Source organism: Pimephales promelas, chromosome 6 (assembly GCF_988280905.1).
Source record: "Pimephales promelas chromosome 6, fPimPro1.hap1.1, whole genome shotgun sequence".
Lineage (NCBI taxonomy): Eukaryota > Metazoa > Chordata > Actinopteri > Cypriniformes > Leuciscidae > Pimephales > Pimephales promelas.
In genome coordinates this window covers 1,433,884-1,454,655 of record NC_142774.1, presented here as the reverse complement: position 1 = coordinate 1,454,655, position 20,772 = coordinate 1,433,884, and the positions used below count along the sequence as shown (strand labels likewise).

Sequence of the window (20,772 nt, the reverse complement as noted above, 5' to 3'; positions counted from 1 at the left end):
TCTCGTCAGTAAAGCCAGTTCCTTGATTAGTAGCGTTCACGTTAACACAGTAAGGTCAAGACTGAATTTATTTGTGTCTGCTAAATCAATAAATGAAAATAGAACAATTAATTTAGTTAATGAAGATCTCAATAGAGGGAGCTACAGACACTGCATTAGAGAGTAAGAGAGAGTGTGTGTGTGTGTGTGAGTGAGTGAGAGAGAGAGAGAGAGAGCGAGCAGCTCTTCATAACACCGGCCCCCAGCGGCTCACAGATAAAGCAGAAGATGATGCAGATCTGTGATCATAAACTCATATTTCTCCTGCTCATCATGTCAGGTAAGAGTTAATTCTGTGTTTCTAAAACATCACCTGTTCTCAATCAGGTCCGTGTTTGCTCTGAACTGAGTTTCTCTCTCTTATGTTTTTAGTGTTGGCATGTGAGACGACGGAGATCTTGACTTTCACTGGTCATGAAGGAGGACAAGTTGAAATACGCTGTCCTTATGAGTCTAGATATGAAACATATAATAAATATCTCTGCAGAGGAGAGTGTCCAATACTTATTAAAGACAAAGTTGTTGAATCTGGATCTCCAGCTAAAGACGAGAGATTCTCTCTGACCGATCACAGAACGACCCACATCTTCACCGTCACCATCACTGATCTGAGAACAGCAGATGAAGGTCAATACTGGTGTGGTGTGCAGACAGGACTTCTAAAACCTGATAAATACAAAGAGATTCTTCTGCAAATTAAACCTGGTAAGTCAGAATATACAGTTAGTGTGAAACTCTTCATCAGTGCATATGAAGATAGTGTAAAATATACAGTACATGCACAAGACAACATTAACATTCTCTAAAAATATATAATATACAGAGTGTGTGTGAGAGAAAGAGTACAGTATTGTGTGTTTAAAGATGTAAAGAGAGATAACAGAAACCACACTATCCTCTAGAAGATCATGAGGGAGTGTTCACACCACAGATACTGACCCGCATCACTTCCTGTCACATTACATGACACGCTGTTTCAGTTATGGACGAATCGTTCACTCAAAACACAAAGTATAACTGCACAACTCAAATTCTTACACTTTTTCTTACACAACTCTTACACTGAACATTAATAACGGTAAGATGCTATCAGCCTCAGTTATTATTTTTAAGATCATAATCTGATGATCTGACAAGTGTTTCTGGTCACACATACAGTTCTGTATTTCCACCACACATCAGTGAAGGGTTAGTAACAGCTGAGTCACGGGAAAGGTCACGACTGTGTGCCACAATATGACACTTCTTCTGAAATGCATGCTCAATATATGAAAGCAAACAATCTTAAATAGTTTTTATTCTGCAATAACGGCATAAACTATAGACTGTCATTTAGATTGTTAATGTCATCATCTATAGATCATGTATCATAAATTAAACCCAATGATCATTTGTGCTTCAGACATTTCAAAGATGTCACATAAACCAATCAGCACATCTTCAGATCATCACATGACTAAACAGGCGACTAAAGATAGTTCATCCATCAGACGCGTCACATCTACAACCTCATCACTACCACCTTCATCTTCATCTTCATCACACACGTCTGATTCTTCATTATCACCACAATTAAAGCTAGGTACAAATTCTGTTACTTATAATCAGATCAGATTTTTTTTGGATAATTTAAGATAATTTTTTTGTTTTTCAACAGTCAACATTATGTCGACAATTATGGGGATATTGATGGTGTTCGGATTGTCAGTGATTACATATTTCGGTTTAAGACACAAGAGGCAAGGTAAAACTGTCGTTCTCTCCGTCACAACACATAATTTTACACGCTATAGAAAACCTATTTTTAATCTTATATAAAACATTTTCATAACCGAACTTTCACATCCTGTCAAATTAAAAGTCCTTACTTCATTTCGTCCCAATCTGGTGTCCCGAAACAGGAGTGTGGATGAAAGGTGTCGTTCAGTTCTCGTCTGAAACCCTGCTTACTGAAGACGTGAGTTTCTTTGAGTTTATCTCAATCTGTTCATCTTCACTGTTGACCATGTCCTTAATTGCTCATGTCTTTCTTCTCTTATTTCAGGCCACTCTCACCATCTGTCATTATGAAGAGATGATGTGCACAAACACTCGTGCTGGCTTCAGTTTGGGCCTTCCAGTGTTCGATGAACACAACGCCTCTGATTCCCTCACATATTCAACCGTCATATTTCAGACCACAGATCATTCGGACTGGACTTCAGTGGGGCAGGAATTAAATGAAAATATTAGGGCCGTTACATAGTCAACGCGAGCTACGCGAGAAAGCAACGCGAGTGACGCGAGCGACGCGCTTCCTTTCATAGTGTTAAAGCAGACGCAAGCGTCACGGGCGATGCGTAAAATGCAATACACCGGTCACGCAACAGGGGGTAGTAGATTTTTCACTGCAAACTTGAAAAAGCGGTGAAGCTCGTGAAGGCGTGCGTGGCTCTCCACAACTTTCTGGCATCCACTGAACGTGCCAGATACATGCCCGCCACCTTTGTGGATGCGACGCCTGACACCGGAGAGGTCCAGCCTGGAGAGTGAAGTGGAGGCAGCACGTTGTTGGGCGGACCACGGTTTTCGGTTGGCAGCAGCAGACCCTCGATCCTTGTCAGGGAGCAGCTGGCTGATTACTTTTTATCAGATGCTGGCGTGTTTCCCCACCAATACAGTGTGCTACGATTGGGTAGCACTGACAAATAAATTGATAAAAGTTCGATTTGAAGCATGAGTTTTTTATTATTATTTAACAATTTACACATTTTAATTTATTTGGTATTATGTGGAAACCATTACACATTTTTTATTATTTGGTATTATTTAAATTATGTAAAAACCATTACACATTTTAACTAATTTGGTATTTTAATTCATTAATTCATATCCATAAATCATTAATTCATATAACCAGGCTGGTAAATTTGTCACGGGCACTTTTCCAGTCCGTTTTCACCTGATTCTGTCTTTCCCATCGCGATTGCAACCTCTCTCAGGCATTTTCCAACGCAATTTTATTTAAGTGTACTAATTGTGGTGAACTGTCGTATAAATGCGGATGATATTAAATGCTGGTATAAGCTCGTATAATTATTCCTCCTCGCACGCCATTCTATTCAAACCTTCTTCTTCTGTTAACATGATATATTTGAATTAATGTACAATTCTTGCAATGTCGCCCCCACCGATAACGCATAGTATTGCGTGCATCAGTGCGTCGCGTATCAAAAACTAGGACGACACATTTGGCTACGCATCGACGCATAATGGCGGCCAAAGCGTAGCGATGCATAGCCATGCGGACGCGTATGCGTACCGATGCGTTGACTATGTAACGGCCTTTAGTCTATGATGACCTTGTAAAACTAAGTGAAACTCTTTGGTTATATATCTGAATCCACACATGACACACAAGTAGTAAAACGGGGGAAAACAGAAGATCTAGAGACATATCTTTCATAAGTTGAACTTCTTTTATCTCGAGCTCCACGTCTTTGGAGGGCCGTGCCATGAAACGAGACACGAGCAAATTCGATTATCGATTACAGATGTCTGTCTTGAGTGTGTTTACATTGAATACCATGGAAAAGCAGAGCGGTGGAATAAATAAATCTGGAATAAATCTGTAAAGTCTGATCATACTTGACGCGATGCATCCAACAGATCTTGATTAATGAGAAGGGCCTGTCTGCAGAATGGGCGGGGCTAAAGTGTTCTCACTCTGATTGGCTCAGTCGTCTTTCATTGGCATGTATGATAGGAAATGTGTTGAGAGTCGTCTTCACTGAAATGCGCAGAAAATACAACTTCAGCCCACATCCCGCAACGGCAAGAGAGTGTGATTGTGAAATGTTTATTCGTGGTGGACGGTGTACACAAACTCTTTAGTAAAGTTGAGAAACACTAATAAAATATTACTCCAGTAAACAAGAGGTTTCTAAGGTGACACAAACCTAAAATTTCCTGAAAAATAATCTGATCTTTCCAAAGTAGTGAAGAAATAAAAGAAAGTTTCACAAATAATATATATATATACATAAAGTCGAAACATTTTGTGATTAAGTTGAAACGTATCGAGATTAAAGTTGAAACATTTCGAGAAAAAAGTCGAAATATTTCGAGAGTACGAGAATACAGTCTTCCGTTGAAGCTGATCTAAAATCCATGGCAGTTAGACTGTATCTTTACACACACACGCACGCACTGAGCTAGTGGACGCGCACTGTTATGATGTTATGAATGCACACACTTCTATTATCGTAATGTTTTGACTTTAATCTCGAAATTTTTCGACTTTAATCTCGAAATGCTAGATTTTTTTTTTTACAGATTTTTTTTTTTCTTTTTTACGTTGCGGTTCAGGGCTTCCGTACAGATGTGCCGTATTGTGTCAGGCTTTGAAACAATCTGACACCCGTCTCCACGGCGACCCCTAGTGGTCAACAGTGTGAATGCAACAGAAACCCAGGCCAAACATGCATAAAAACCCTTTCACAAATCTATTGCAAATGTTTTATTGTAAGTGAAATCTTTCAAATGTAATTATCTAATTATTTAGCAAGATTATCAAGTGTATATATGTTCTTTTATCAATTGTCAGGGTTTGTTTTGTTAGTTCTATGAATGGCTCAGCTAAACTGGCCAATACGACTATTAAATACCATTATTCATTTTTAATTATACTAATGTCTAATTAAATAGTCTACAAATGTATAAAACTGACCAGAGATCAGGTAAACCCACAGACACTTCATTGGTTCCTTCTAAGGTCAAGACTGAATTTATTTGTGTCTGCTAAATCAATAATTGAAAATGGAAGAATGAATTTATTAAATGAAGATCTCAATAGAGGGAGCTACAGACACTACATTAGAGAGGAGGAGAGAGTGTGTGTGTGAGTGAGAGAGAGAGAGAGAGCGAGCAGCTCTTCATAACACCGGCCCCCAGCGGCTCACAGATAAAGCAGAAGATGATGCAGATCTGTGATCATAAACTCATATTTCTCCTGCTCATCATGTCAGGTAAGAGTTTATTCTGTGTTTCTAAAGCATCACCTGTTCTCAATCAGGTCCGTGTTTGCTCTGAGCTGAGTTTCTCTCTCTTATGTTTTTAGTGTTGGCATGTGAGACGACGGAGATCTCGACTTTCACTGGTTATGAAGGAGGACAAGTTGAAATACGCTGTCCTTATGTGTCTAAATATGAAACATATGATAAATATCTGTGCAGAGGAGGGTGTCCAATACTTAATAAAGACAAAGTTGTTGGATCTGGATCTCCAGCTAAAGACGAGAGATTCTCTCTGACCGATCACAGAACGACCCACATCTTCACCGTCACCATCACTGATCTGAGAACAGCAGATGAAGGCCAATACTGGTGTGGTGTGAAGACAGGATGGGGAAATAATGATGTCAAAACAGAGATTCTTCTGGAAATTAAACCTGGTAAGTCAGAATATACAGTTAGTTGCCACTGTCGCCTTGCTTTTGGCTTGCTTTGAGCTTGCTCAGTTGGGGTTATTTAGTGTTTAGCAATGTTGTTGATCTGTGTTGTGCTACTTTCATGTTATCACTGTGAAGCTGCTTTGATACAATCTGTATTGTGAAAAGCGCTATATAAATAAATGTGACTTGACTTGACTTGACTTGAGTGTGAAACTCTTCATCACTGCATATGGAGATAGTGTAAAATATACAGTACATGCACAAGACAACATTAACATTCTCTAAAAATATATAAAATATATAGAGCTGTGTGTGTGTGTGTGTGTGTGTGTGTGTGTGTGTGTGTGTGTGTGTGTGAGAGAGAGAGAGAGAGAATAAAAATATATTTTTATGTATATATATACATATATATATATATATGATTTCTAAATCCATTTTATTTTATTTATTAATCTGTTCATTTTATTATTATTGTTTTATGATATCAGTTTTAATATTTTGTGTACTAAATGTTCCAAATCATTTTCTATGTTGTTTTGACGCTTTGGCAATACAAAATGTATTTTTTTGTCATGCCAATAAAGCTTTCTGAATTGAATTGAATTGAGAGAGAGAGAGAGATAGAGAGAGAGAGAGAGCACTGTATTGTGTGTTTGATATAAAGAGAGATAACAGAAACCACAGTATCCTCTAGAAGATCATGAGGGAGTGTTCACACCACAGATACTGACCCGCATCACTTCCTGTCACATCACATGACACGCTATTTCAGTTATGGACGAATCGTTCACTCAAAACACAAAGTATAACTGCACAACTCAAATTCTTACACTTTAAACTGAGTTTCATCCAGACTCTTTCAAGGCATGCTGGGTATATATATATATATATTTTAGTTGTGTAGTTAAAATTTATATATATTTCTTCGGTAACTTGCACCTCAAATTGTAGGTGTTTGTCTAAATCAGTTCCATTTAACAGCTTGATATCAGACATCAGTGATTCAGCAGTCCAGGTCTTTCTGTTGTAGGAAGAAGTTTTAACTTTATATTCATTCCATCATCAGCCAGTGATAAACAGTGTGAAACAATATCTGCCATTACTTACACTAGTGTCTGATTAAACAGCTCATATACCGTCACTATCACAGATCTGAGACTCCAGGATGGACGTCAGTTCTGCCGTGCCATAATGAGACTTTGAGACGCTTAAATCTGTCATGTATGCCCTGATTCAGTGTCTGTCGTGTCTGGAGTGACCGGACATCATCTGAACATCTCCTGCCGTTATAACAGAGACGTGAACAACAAGATCAAGTTCATGTGCAAAGGAAGCGACCCGTCGATCTGTGAGACGTCGGCTGTCAAAGTTTCCTCACAAACAAACAGTAACGGCAGATTCTCTCTGAGGGATGATGAATCTGCAGGAGTTTTTACTGTGACCGTCACTGAGCTGACACTAGAGGATTCTGGGATATACTGGTGTGGAGCTGGAGAGACGGGAGTCAAGAACAAGTGGATTTCAGTGATGCAGCTGAACGTTAATAACAGTAAGATGCTATCAGCCTTTTTTATGGCTGATAATGATGTCTTTATAACTTGTGAAAAAGCTAAACACACATGGTCACACTCACACACACAGTGCTGTATTTCCCCCACACCCTCGACAGCAGCGAAGCGTTACTAACAGCTGTGTCAGTCAGGGGAAGTGCCAACAGATCACATGATCTTCTGCCAGTAATTAAACCGTTTATGTTTTCTGAAAATGCCTGCACAATATATAAAAAGCTTTGAATAATCGTAGTTTTGCATTCTCGTCGTGCCTGCACTAAACTGCAGACTGTCATGCATTAAACCAAATGGTAATTTGTTCTTCAGGCACACCAGCGAAGACGTCACCGAAACCAACCACAACAGCAACAGTTTACACCAGCAAACCAGCGGCTGAAGAGAGTGTATCTACCACACCCGTCACATCTGTGTTTCCTCTATCGTCATCAACAACTTCACCTTCAGTGTTACTGAACCAATCCCCATCTAATAACGCAGAGTCACCTCAACCAGGATCAGGTATGATGAGTTCAGTCGATTAAAGTTATGACGTTTCTTTAAAAGTAGTCATATTCACATGGTTTCGTCGTCTGTTTTCCCAGGTTTTACCGTGTTCATCATGCTGGTGGTCATAGGGATCCTGACATGCTTTGGATTCTTACTGTTTATGTACTTCAGATTGAGACAAAAGAAAGAAGGTGACCGTGTTCCTCACAAATCATTAATATTACCTCTCATTTTTATAGTCACAAAACTGAAAATACAGGTCTTTAATACATTTATCCACTAAATCTGTTGTCATAAAACAGGAAAGCAGCCCAGAGTTGTCAACCAAGGCCCGCCTGAGCCTCTGCCCAACAGAGATATGAAACCAAACAGAGAAGTGAGTCTCGTCATCATCTGTTTGAGTTGATCTTTTATCTGTGGGTTATAATCTAACCATTTGTTTTACAATCTTCTCTTCTCTTTGGTCAGGTCACTAATAGTGTCTCTGATTATGATGATATCGGTAACACACTTGATCATCCTGACTACAGTTTGGTCACCCCTGTTTATGCTTTAGCTCAATTACCCAGCAGCCCCTCTGATAATCTCACCTACTCCACCATCGAATTTTCATCTCATCTGTCAGACAGGACTTCTGACGGGCAGGACACTAGTGACTACGCCGTCGTTAGACCATAAAACACTGTGGACATTCATGCATGAACACTCAAACCTGAATCACGCCTCACTTAAATGGCAGCTAGTGGTGGAAACAGGTACTGCAGTCCAAGTCATAATATGGAAGATCGTGGTTTCTCCCGCCGCCTGCTCCTCAGGCTCGACGACGCTCGCGGACTGCCAGTTTGAGCACACACAACAGGAACGCGCGCAATGGATGATGAAAATTGGCAAATTGTTAATTATTTTTGGAAATAGGCTCATTTTACAATTTTACTCATTTCAGCCGATCTCCGGTTCTGGCGGTACCACTTTTAGCATAGCTTAGCATACATCATTGAAGTGCACAAGACCATTAGCATTTCTCAAAAAAAAAAAAAAAAAAAAATGACCAAAGTGTTTCGATATTATACCTATTTAAAACTTGACTCTTCTGTAGTTACATCGTGCACTAAGACTGACGGAAAAGGTAAAGTTGCTTTAATGATGTATGCTAAGCCATGCTAAAAGTGGTTACTAGCCTACTTATTTAGTTCATATCTACAAGTGCTTATTACAGAAATATAAACAAACTAAATACACAGTGAAGGATTGAATAAGTGGAGAAAGGTAATGCTGTAGTGCTTTAATGAAAGTAAAAAAAAAAAAGCTGTGTAACAAAGAATACATGCCGTGTTGTTACGGCCCACCCATTTTCGGCCACTCTAAACATATTTTCTGATGCCACTTTCGTACAATAATGGATGCATTATTATTCAAATTTATTTTATATAAAAATCTGTTGCCAAAATGTCACATTTTTATTTGTGTGTGTGTGTGTGTGTGTGTGTGTGTGTGTGTAGTACTGCCAGAATACAGCTTTAATTAAGCAATAATATCCCAGAATGCAATTCGATGACCATCCGATGGTGTCGGGCACTGCAGTCGTGATTAATGCAGGGCATTTGTTTTCATCTAGGAGTCAGCCCATGATCTAAAACCTTAAATGAGTGGGAATTATTATATCCATTGCTTTGTGGAAAACAATAAAGGAAATATTTATTATTGATGATTAGCTTCAGTATTTCCCAATACTTTACAGTCACATCATCAAGTCCTGAAAGGTTAAAAACTGCAGCACATCGACCAGGTGGAAGATTAACCCTGATGCACATTTGAATAAACTTTAATGTTTAACTAGGTTAGATTTATTTTAGCTGCTCAACCAAACAATAATATGAGTCGAGTATCAGCGCCCCCTTCAGGTTGAAAGCAGAATGGGAGATTTTTGACCGGATGGTTTTTTTTTCCTTCCATAGAAAGGAAGCGTTCTAAAGTGAAAGTAACAACAGACGGCTTTAAGAACTACAGGACAGGTATCGTGTGTGTTATATATTTATCAAAGTTTAATTTTTGTTGTTCAGCCTTGGTTGTTTTTTAAGTGTGCTTTAGAAATTATTTTGGCAGTACATTATACTGAGATAAAGTTGCACTTTTGTCTTTGATAAAAAATACTCTTTGCATCCATCCAGCGTTATGTCTTAAATTGATTAAAACGTTATATTATGTTTAATATACATTAAGTTACTAATGAATTGATTGTCGTTCACGCAATTCGAGTTTGCATGCTTTTGCTTTCCGAACTTTGAATTCAACCGTGCACGCGCCCCGTTTACACCAACGATTTCAGAGAAATATAAGAAAATATCAAAGTCCACACCACAGCGATAAGAAGGATGACCTCGCTAAATCACTTAAGAACGACCTGTTTTCCAGAGTAAATGGCCATAGTGGAAACGTGCATTAATCATAATAATAATAATAATAATAATTAAAAATAAAAACATTATTGGGACGCAAATAAATGTATTATTATAGAAATCGTTCTTGGGGTGATGGGCCTTATATGAGACTTCGTAATTTACATAAGTTTGAGAATGTCTGTACAGTAGCAAACCTGTTCTTATATTATAACTTGTTTATTGTTCATCAGTTAGGGCTTTGTTTGGTATTAAAAGTGTGTCCTCCATGAGTTTATCAAATTATTATTATTATGCCACTGTGATTTAATTAATTGTAAATTTGAAGCAAACTATCAAGCAAGTCTCTGGTCATATCTCGATCTTATACTAGACCTCAGTAGACAAGATGGCGTCTGTTCCAGAGCAGCTTCTGGAAGCAGTGGTTGAGCTGGACAATGGCAAAGAAAAGAGGCTAAAAAGAGCAGATACAGCTGATGAAATGAAGAGTGAAGACGCACGTGAAGCTGCAGATGAGCTGAAGAAGAAGTGTCGTGGATCAGATGAAGATGTGAAGATGGACCTCCAGAGGATCCAAGCTGAACAGATGAATGGTAATGAAGTGAATGTCATTAAAGCGATAGTTCACCCCAAAATGTAAACTCTGTCAGTAATTTCTCACCCTCATGTTGTTCAACCCCATAAGACTTTCGTTCATCTTTAGAACACAAATTAAGATATTTTTTTTGATTAAATCTGAGCTCTGGATCACTAAGCCTCTTAAGGGATCGAAACAAAGTTATGAAAGACATTGTTAAAATAGTCAGAGTGACCAGTGGCTCAATCTTAAGTTTATCAAGGGACAAGAATACTTTTTGTGCGCAAAAACAAAAAAAATAAAGATTTTATTTAACTATTAATTTATTCAACTATTAATTTCCTTCTCTGTTGGCCTTGAGATTTCAGGTTGTACGTGACACGCATCACACACGACCCGCGTCGGCAAATGGTGAGCCTGACGTACAACACAGAAGCTTTGCATAGTTTCACTACGTGAAATCTCACGGCCCACAGAGAAGGAAATTAATAGTTGAATAAAGTTGTTATTTTTGTTTATTTTTTTTTGCACACAAAAAGCATTCTCGTCGCTTGATAAACTTAAAGGGATAGTTCATTTTGAAATTAATTTTTGATATGTTTTAGCTTACCTCAAGGGCATCCAAGATGTAGGTGTCTTTGTTTCCACAGTATTCTCAATTTTGATATTTTTAGGTCAAACCGTTCGTGTCTATCAGTCGTATAATGGAGGTCTATTGGGGTCCACCTCAAAGAGCATGCACAGAAAAGTCCAAATTAAACATGATTTAATGACTCGTACATGTAAGTACACATTGATGGCCTAAGACACAAAACGAGCGGTTTGTGTGAGAAAACCAACAGTATTTATATAGTTTTTACCTCATGTAATCACAGTCACGTCCAACTGATCTGAGGGCGCGGCCCCCTTGGTCTGTGCAAGTGCCGGAAAGCGCCGGAAGTGATCTCTCGCGCGGTTGCGAAAAAAAATTCAACGTTGTCTGTTGATATATTGAAATCGTCTTCCAGTGAGATTTCCTGTATATTTAAATACGTTTAGATCTTCACAGTGAAAGGTAACACTTCCGGAAATCTACATTCTGGGGTGAACTAACCCTTTAATTTTAAAGCTGTAGTGTAAGAAAGTGTGTAAATCTCTCAGTTTCTATCCCAGTGCAGACAATCAGACCCCCTCACACTGCTGTCAATGTGGATCTGAAAGCTGAATCAGGTGCAACTGCAATTTCACCAGTACTCATTGGAAGTGTCGTCCATGGCTCAATAATCATCAACTCGAACTCAGCTACTGGTGTTACTGGTAAGATTATAGCACTAATGCAGTTAACGTGTGTCACTATGACATTGCATATAGTTTGTAAGCTTTGAATTATTATGCTTTGTAGGGGTGTAACGATAAACTCATGTCACAATTCAATACATTTCACGACTTTGAACTAATTATACAATATTATTGCGATTCTCCAAGACACTAATAAAGGTTAACTAAATTTGGTTTATATTGTGGTTGTAAATTAACATGCTTGGACCTTATGCTGGAAACCCAATGCACGGACAATAGAGACAAAAAATATTTTTGTATTGCGATATATTGTGACACAATATGTCGTTGAACCCCTAATGCTTTGTTACGACTTTAATAGCTAAACGATTTGTGTATAACCTCTGTGCATTTTATTTCTGGTGTTGTTTCGGATCCTTGCTGCCATCCACAAAGGACAACAAAATCCAGCAGAGGGACAGACCTCTGAAAAACTAGGTACAAAAACAATAGCCACATTTGTATTCTGGTTATAAATTTGACTTGCATTTACAGTAGATGGACTGCTGAACCTCTATAGTGCGTTCACACCGGACGCGAATGATTTAATTGTTAAGTCCATGCAAAGACGCATTATGCACGTAAAAAATTCCTGCGGCGCGAATGAAGTGTAGAACGGGCGCGGAATTGAACGTCTGGCGCGTTAAGCGCGAATGATTTAGTGAGTGCCATTTATGCATTCCTAGCTAGATGGATGAGGGCGAGGGTGATCCTCGCTCCGATGCGGGACAACAGGTCATCAAACTGGAAGCGGGACAGACGGAAGTACCACTGACAGCGGCCGTCATCCAGGCGCAGCTCCTGGAGCGAGCAAATGGCGAAACTCACCAAACGGTTCGCCTCTGAAGGGTCCGGTGGACACAAATACGGCGACGATGATCCCCACGCCGCTGTTCTAGCTTTCCAGAGCAAATACGGTGTGGTGCGGTGAATCTCTCGATGAATGCTCGATCAACATAAAAAAGATGGCCGCCAACGGGTTTCGATTTTTACAATTTCGCTTTAAACTTTTGATTTTACGCGCGTCAGTTTCGCTCTTGACGCGAGAATTAACACAAAGTGGTCAAGCGTCAAACTAGACGCGGTAGACGCGAATATGACGTGCTATTTGCATCCGGTGTGAACGTAGCATTACAAGTTACGATTCCCAACATATTAATGATTTGAGGCAGAACTCACGTTGATTAACAACAATTCTTGTGTTTTTGATTTGATCTAGAGAATGATCTGAAAACTCACAAAAAAACCATGAAGACCAAAACAGGACGTGTTTTTGAGGGCAAAAAAGACAACAAAACACATCTCAACAAAGTCTACACTGAACTCTTCATCACTGAAGGGGACATTACAGACGTCTATGGCGAACATGAAGTTCACAAGATTGACCGATTCTTAAAAACTCCCAAATTTGAGGAAACACCGATTGACTGCAACGACATATTCTGTTTATTGAGGGAAAAGGAAGAGGGAAACATTGTGTTGACCAAAGGCATCGCTGGCATCGGAAAAACGTTCTCCGTGCACAAGTTCATCCTGGACTGGGCCGAAGAAAAAGCCAATCGGGATGTGGACTGTATGTTTCTGCTTCCATTCAGAGAGATTAACTTGATTAAAGACGATAAGGTCAGTTTCCATGAGTTTCTGCTGGAATTTTATCCTGAATTGAAAGACGTGGACAACACTAAGTTTTATAATAAAAAATGCAAACTGGCATTCGTGTTTGACGGACTTGACGAGAGTCGTCTGGATTTGAACTTTAACTGTAAGTCAGTGAGCTGTGTGAATCAACGATCGTCTGTCGATGCTTTGTTTACAAGCCTTGTTAAAGGAAAACTGCTCCCGTCGGCTCTCGTCTGGGTGACATCACGACCAGCGGCGGCCAATCAGATCCCTCCGGAGCACATAGGATTATTTACAGAGGTGCGCGGATTCACCGACCAGCAGAAAGAGGAGTACTTCAGGAAAAGGATCAAAGATGAAGAGCAGGCCTCCAGAATAATATTGCACATTAGGACGTCTCGTAGTCTCTACATCATGTGCCACATTCCCGTGTTCTGCTGGATCACGGCCACCGTTCTTCAGGATCTTCTCATCAAAAACAAAGGACAGGACATTCCCTCGACACTCACCGAAATGTACATCCACTTCCTGCTGATACAGATGAACATAAAGAACCAGAAGTACGAGGAGAAGCTCGAAAGAGACCGCACCAAAGTCTTCAGTTTAAACAAAGACATCATCTCCAAGTTGGCTAAATTGGCGTTTGAACAGCTGAAGAAGGAGAACGTCATGTTTTATGAGGAGGATCTGAAAGCGTGTGACATCAACGCAAGTGATGAGTGCACAGGATTGTGCGCTGAAATCTTCAAGAAAGACTCCGTCCTGCATGAGATAAAGGTGTATTACTTCATACATTTCAGTGTGCAGGAGTTCCTCGCTGCATTGCACGTGTTCCTCTGCTATTTGAAGATGGACATGGAGGAGCTGAAGTTCTTCCTGGAGGATTCATGCCCTAAGAAAGACCAAATGCTATACATTTTGCTGAAAAAGGCGATTGACAAAGCCAAGAACAGCGAGCGAGGGCATTTTGATCTCTTTTTGCGTTTTTTGCTGGGCATTTCTCTTGAGTCCAATCAAAAACTCCTGATTGGCTTGCTGGACGAAACTTTTGACAGTAAAAAATGCGTCAATAAAACCATCCAATACATCAAGCAATTGCAAAACAATGACAAATGCCCAGATAAATCCATCAACCACTTCTTCTGCATTCTGGAACTGCAGGACAGAACTCTGTACCAACAAATCATGAAATATCTGAGGTCAGAGAGCGGCCAGCTGAGAGTGATGTCCCAATCGAACTGCTCAGCGCTGGTCTATGTGCTTCTGATGTCAGAAGAGGTTCTGGATGTCTTTGACCCGAAGACATTCAACAGCACATATCCCGGATGCAGGAGACTCGTGCCAGCCGTGAGATGCTGCAGAAAAGCCCTGTAAGTAGCATGGATCAATGGGTCTCATTCATGAAACATTCGTAAATTCGCAGAATGTGGCAGCGGCACAATATTCATTTTACCTCGATTATCTTGTTTTCAATCGTTGGAAGCCAAAATCGAAAATTAAGATTAATCGCATAGCCCTATATTGTTTTATACTTCTTAGTGTTTAGCTGTATTTTTTTTTCTTCTCCTAAATTCGATTGTTTTCATAATTCCCTAAATTTGTTTGAATTGTTTTCCTTAAATCAGTTTAATTTTTCAACATATTGTTTTTTCCCCTCCGATTTCCTTTCATGATTCTGTTTAAATTTTGATCAATATAAAGCTAATAAGGTTTTATGAATTCAATTGATTTTTTTATTGTTCCTGTTGAAGACCCATGCCTTTTTCTATAGTTCTCATATATTTGTGTTAACTTTTTTTGTGATCTTTATTTGTTAAATAAAGGTAAACTAGTAAACGCTTTGCCATGTTTGCAGGTTTTCAGACTGTGGGCTGACAGAAACGTGCTGTGAAACGGTGGCTTTGGCTCTCCAATTAGAAGATAGTCCTCTGAGAGAGCTGGACCTGAGTCATAATTACAGTATCGAGGCAGGAGTGAAGGTGCTTTCTGCTGGACTCAAGAGCCCACACTGTCACGTGGAGACACTGAGGTCATCACCGTTTCCATTGCTGTGTAAACATTTACTGGCCTGAAATGTAATGCTCATATTGTGCTCATTCAGGTTGGCCCAGTGTCATTTTGGCCAGGACAGTTGTATGGAGCTGGTCTCTGCGATCCAGGCGATCTCACATTGTCTACAAGAGCTCGATCTCAGCGGCAGTGATCTGCGGGACTCTGGACTCCATCATCTCCTGGATGGGATGGAAAATACAGACAGAAAACTTCAAGTTCTGAGGAAAGTATTTGTGATATTTAGCATTACAGAAGTTTGCAGCAATCCTTTTGCCACTATCCATAATTTTTTGTAAGCACACTGTATCAGGCAGATGAAGACCATTTTGAAATGTTTTCCTGCAGGCTGAGCTGGTGTAACCTCACTGAGAAGAGTTGTGAGTGTCTTTCCTCGATTCTCAGCTCAGATACGCCCCTGAGAGAGCTGGACCTGAGTAACAATGACCTGCGGGATTCAGGAGTGAAGCTGCTCTCCGATGGACTGAAGAGCTGTCAACTGGAGATGCTGAGGCACAACTGGGATTTTTGCTTTAATTTATGTTTTGGAAATGCAGGTTTGCTTATTTGTTTTGTATGTCTGTAGGTTGTCCGGCTGTATGGTGACAGAGGAAGGCTGTGGTTATATGTGTTCAGCTCTGAGTTCAAACCCCTCACACCTGAGAGAGCTGGATCTGAGCTACAATCACCCTGGAGAATCAGGAGTCAAGCTGCTCTCCGACAAACTGAAGGATCCAAACTATAAACTGCAGATACTCAAGTATGTCATGGGTCAATGATGTGACATGAATTTGTTCCCTAAGATTTAGTAATTCAAGACGTCTCTTCTGCATTTATTTGATCAGAAATACTTTACAAAACAGTGAAATAGTATTACAATTTAGTCAAGTCAAGTCACTTTTATTAATATAGCGCTTTTTACAAAGCATCTTCACAGTGATAACATTTTAACAGTTTAACATTGCTGTTTCTATGTGAATATATTGTAAAATACTAGGAATTGTAGGAATTTATTCCTGTGATCAAAGCTGAATTTCCAGCATCATTACTTCAGTCTTCAGTGTCACATGATCCTTCTGATATCATTCAAATATGCTGATTTGATGCTCAGGAAACATTTCTAATTATTACCAAACCTGAAAAGTGTTTTGTAAAATTATTAATGTCTTTACTGTCACTTTTGATTTATTGAATGTGTCCTTGCTGAAGAATAGTAATATAATATATATAGGCAGTGACAGGCAGTGACGTACAGAATAACTTACTATGATGTCTGAATATTTTAATTTAAAGTTGTCAGTATGTTTGGGGTTAAAGAAGAATGGCTCATTAAAATGCTTCTTTTTTAAATGAGTTTTATTGTAAACCTAGCTCTACAACTGTTTGGAATCAGAACAAAACATTCGTCTAACAATTTAAGTTCAATTTTGTTTAAGTTACATCGAAGTGATTACACATTTATGTATTGGCAGCTAATTTTTTCCAGATCGACGTTTAATTAATGGTTCATTCATACCTTGTAAATCTAACCCAAGACTAGGGTTGGGAACCGAGAACCGGTTCTTTTCCAGAACCGGTTGTGTTTTTGAAAAAATACCAGAACCGTGCAAAATTCCTAAGTTTCGGTTCCGAAAACGGTTCTGATGCCGATGCGATATCATCATGTGGGCGAAGTGCTGGGAGTAGAAGACGCCGTCTTATTCCTAAATGACAAAAACTTCACCACTGAAGTTGCGATTTGCTCTCACACGCGCTGCATTTGTCACACACAGACACACGCACGCTGCGCGCCCCGATTGCCGAGTCACTCTCTAGCCTACATTCAAATCTGTTTGCGCTGAGAGAGAGAGAGCAGTTGTCGATATGAAACTGCTTTACAATCACACAGTCTCAATATTTATTTGTTTCACATATTCAAATGATTTCCGTTACAGAATTAGTGAGATTATAGTTTGAGTAAACATTGACGGTAGTGGTCAAAACGATGCAGTCCGTATATTTTTTGTGTTCAGAATTTACAAAATAAATACAATGAGCGAGTGCATCATAATGTTTTTTTTTCAAACCGTGTTTTTGTCTTATCTTGAATCACTACGTAAAGCCTGTAATAAGCGTTAATACTCGGACTTCTTTAGACTGGCCGGCGGATCGCAGCTGCTGCGGAGTAGCCCAATGCCTGCGTGACTCGTCATGGACATAAACAGAGAGAAGTAGCTCCGGCAACAATGTTCTTCCGCAAGACGCATGCAGTTCTGTTTATTAACTGCTAGAGCGCCGATTTATCCAGTAATGAAATAAGTAAAGTCTTTATGAATCAATCATTCAAACCGTTTTAAAAAATAATCTGTTCTACACACATATGTGTGTTAAAGCATATTCTACTCCTTCTGAGAGGGTATTCTTCACTGTTGGAGATACAATAAAGGAGAGGTCTAAATTATTATAGAGAATGCAGAATTTTTTAATTTCCTTTATAGCCTATATAATTTTTTTTTTTTGCAAAGATTGCTTAATAATATTTTGAGTTTGTTTACATTACCAGTCTGTTAAACTAATTTGTCATGTACTATAAGAAATAAACACAAAAAGGATTGTGGATTTTTCTCTTACTAATATTTTTAATTGAATGGGAACCGGAACCGGAATCGTTTGGCGGAACCGGAATCGGAACCGGAAAATTTCTCACGATTCCCAACCCTACCCAAGACCTTTTGTTAGTATTTACTTTTTTCCATTAGTTAGTATATAAGCTTTTCTTGTGTTCCTCTTCTTCATTGACTTCTGCAGAACTGATCCTATGGGTGAACACTTCATCAAACCAGGGATAAGAAAGTGTAAGTGTATCTCACTCTCCATCTGTCTGAGTTTCTCTCTGAGACACTAATTGAAGTGTTTTCTGTTTCACAGATGCCTGCGATCTCACGCTGGATCCAAATACAGCTCACATTCGATTGTGTCTATCGGATGAAGACAGAAGAGCGACGTTAGTAGATCAGGTGCAGCCGTATCCTGATCACCCAGACCGATTTGAACCTGTTGAACAAGTTCTGTCTCGAGAGAGTCTGTCCGGACGCTGTTACTGGGAGGCTGAATGGACGGGTTCGAGCGGGACGGTCGGCGTGACTTACAAGTCCATTCAAACGAAAAACGATGATATTAATTTTGTGGAGGCCAGCGGTCAGCTTGGAAACAATGATGTGTCATGGAAAATTACATGTGGATCTCATCCATATGTTTCTCATGCTGGAGAAGACATTAATATAAAGCCAAAGACCTCTCAGTCATGTAAGAGAGTAGGTGTTTATGTAGACACGACAGCTGGAGTTTTGTCCTTTTACAGTGTCTCTGAAACACCCACACACTTGTACACCTTCCTCGCGTCTTTTAAAGACACTCTATATGCAGCATTTAAGGTGGAAAGCGACTCTGTGTCCTTCTGTCCGATGCTGTAACCTGAAAGCCTCTTTATCTTATCATTTGTGCACATTTATTGCCATCTTGTTTTGTGCGACTGAGTAGAACATCAAATCGAATTTGATAAGATTTTATGCAGGTAAATGCAAAGGTTTTACATATTTTACTGTAATTGTTTAACAATTGAACATTTTCAGAAAGTATTACTGCTTTTTTGGATTTGCCTTTTTAGACACGCAAAAGCTGACTGTTTTTTTATGCATTATTTTTTATTATTAAAATATTCTGTGAGCTTGATGTCTCATTTAAGACTCATTTGTTCACTCTTCTTAACCTCTGTGACGGTTCAATGAGTGTTTGTGCTCATGTGTTTGTCCCCGAGTTACAGGCTGATTGCTGGAGGGCGTGGCTTTACACCTGAACCAGATCATGGCGTGTTAAAAGACACTGGGTCAAACAGAGAGATGGACGATGGCTTACTGGTGTTGTTGCGGCTCTGGGAACTTCCAGAGAGCTCACAGGACACATGGGTCACGGGAGAGCACAACCGTTTCGGAGATCTGAGATCTGAGATGATGTACTTCCCCTGATGAGGATCTTTTGAGTTTGGATTTTGATTATGTTTGGTTATGTTTGGTTAAACTGACATCACTTGAGCTTGTTACTTACAAATACATGCTGACATACTAACTAACATTTATACTGATCTCTTGACACCTCATATTTAATTACTTTATGTAAAAATAAATCTTATGGTTTATGCAGCGGTTGTGTGGCGTCTCCCTTCTTTGTTGCGATCTTTGAGAAGAATCGTAACACCTCCTTTACTGCTGGTTTATTTATTGAGATCTGAAAATCATTAACTATACCAACTGATAATTTGCTGGAAATCTGCAGCTGACTTGACTTGTTTGCTGAACAAATTGCAATTGGTTAAATTTGTGTTATAGATGACATTTAACACAACGTTTTGGACGTTCTATCGAAGTCTGAGCGATGGCTCCTCTGATTGACTCACATCGTGTCATGAGTCACGACCCTCCAACAAAAAACACACTGTTGGATAATTGTGATTGAGATATTTTCAAATTCCACTTTCTGTGCTCTCATTTTAATCCAACTTGCAAAATGTTCTTCAAAATAATGTAAAAAGTAGCTTAAACAAAGTTTTTTAGGAGTCAGTTATACTAACAATTTTATTGACCGTAAAATCTAACATTGTTCTTACTAAGATTTTTTTTGTTAACTTTACTTAATGTCCAATAATTTGTTGAACTTACTTAGAATTTCTTAGTAATATGTACTGTTTGCATGCTATGCCTCAGAAATTACTCAGAAAAACCTTTTACTTTTACCATTACTTGACTAGTTTGAGTACCATTTTGCCCCACCCCTCACATTGACATTGGTGGGGCAAATGGTTTATGAGGCAGGGCAATTCTTCATTGTCTCTTTACTAATTTCTTCCACTTCTTTAGTCATCATTCTTCTTATTCATCTTGAAATAGTCATCTTAAATATTTTTGTCAATACACCTACAAATTTTAGGAGAGCATCAAAATTCTGTAGTTGACTACTTGATTTCGCTTTTCTCACCATTATTGTGATTAATGTTCCCTTTGGTTGGGGTCCCTTTGTTTAAAAGTTAATTTATATATTTTTTTTGTAATTATCTTCCTGATTGCAGTGATGAAACGTGAAATCACAATTATTGATTTGTTTGTACAGAAATTGATTTCAAAGGAAGTGAAGCAATAATATATGTATATATATATATATATATATATATATATATATATATATATATACTGTATATATATATATATATATCATTAATATATATATTAATGATTTAATTAATCGATTATTACA

At 38.9% G+C, this 20,772-nt stretch overlaps 3 protein-coding genes across 4 annotated transcripts; all 3 read left to right on the top strand.

Moving 5' to 3' along the window:
• The first annotated feature begins 171 nt into the window (after nt 1–171).
• LOC120459969 (uncharacterized) lies at nt 172–9,232 on the top strand. 2 transcript variants are annotated; one of them, XM_089132754.1, is made up of 7 exons: nt 172–319; nt 412–744; nt 6,708–7,019; nt 7,348–7,539; nt 7,623–7,718; nt 7,830–7,903; nt 7,996–9,232. In XM_089132754.1, exons 1-7 carry the CDS (start codon nt 268–270, stop codon nt 8,203–8,205), a joined length of 1,269 nt encoding a protein of 422 aa, XP_088988880.1. In that variant the 5' UTR covers nt 172–267; the 3' UTR covers nt 8,206–9,232. The 2 variants fall into 2 exon arrangements, with proteins under 2 accessions (XP_088988880.1, XP_088988879.1); XM_089132753.1 differs by lacking the exons at nt 172–319; nt 412–744 and adding exons at nt 4,942–5,045; nt 5,138–5,470.
• On the top strand, nt 1,108–3,888 carry LOC120459978 (uncharacterized). Its single transcript, XM_089132791.1, has 5 exons — nt 1,108–1,117; nt 1,442–1,621; nt 1,697–1,783; nt 1,941–1,996; nt 2,084–3,888. Exons 2-5 carry the CDS (start codon nt 1,453–1,455, stop codon nt 2,282–2,284), a joined length of 513 nt encoding a protein of 170 aa, XP_088988917.1. The 5' UTR covers nt 1,108–1,117; nt 1,442–1,452; the 3' UTR covers nt 2,285–3,888.
• Nucleotides 9,233–9,330: 98 nt separating the features above from the next.
• LOC120487689 (NACHT, LRR and PYD domains-containing protein 12) lies at nt 9,331–19,197 on the top strand. The gene is made up of 11 exons (XM_089132678.1): nt 9,331–9,539; nt 10,297–10,516; nt 11,653–11,796; nt 12,214–12,255; nt 13,037–14,807; nt 15,293–15,466; nt 15,539–15,713; nt 15,836–15,999; nt 16,073–16,246; nt 18,274–18,320; nt 18,394–19,197. Exons 2-11 carry the CDS (start codon nt 10,312–10,314, stop codon nt 18,936–18,938), a joined length of 3,441 nt encoding a protein of 1,146 aa, XP_088988804.1. The 5' UTR covers nt 9,331–9,539; nt 10,297–10,311; the 3' UTR covers nt 18,939–19,197.
• The last annotated feature ends 1,575 nt before the right edge of the window (nt 19,198–20,772 follow it).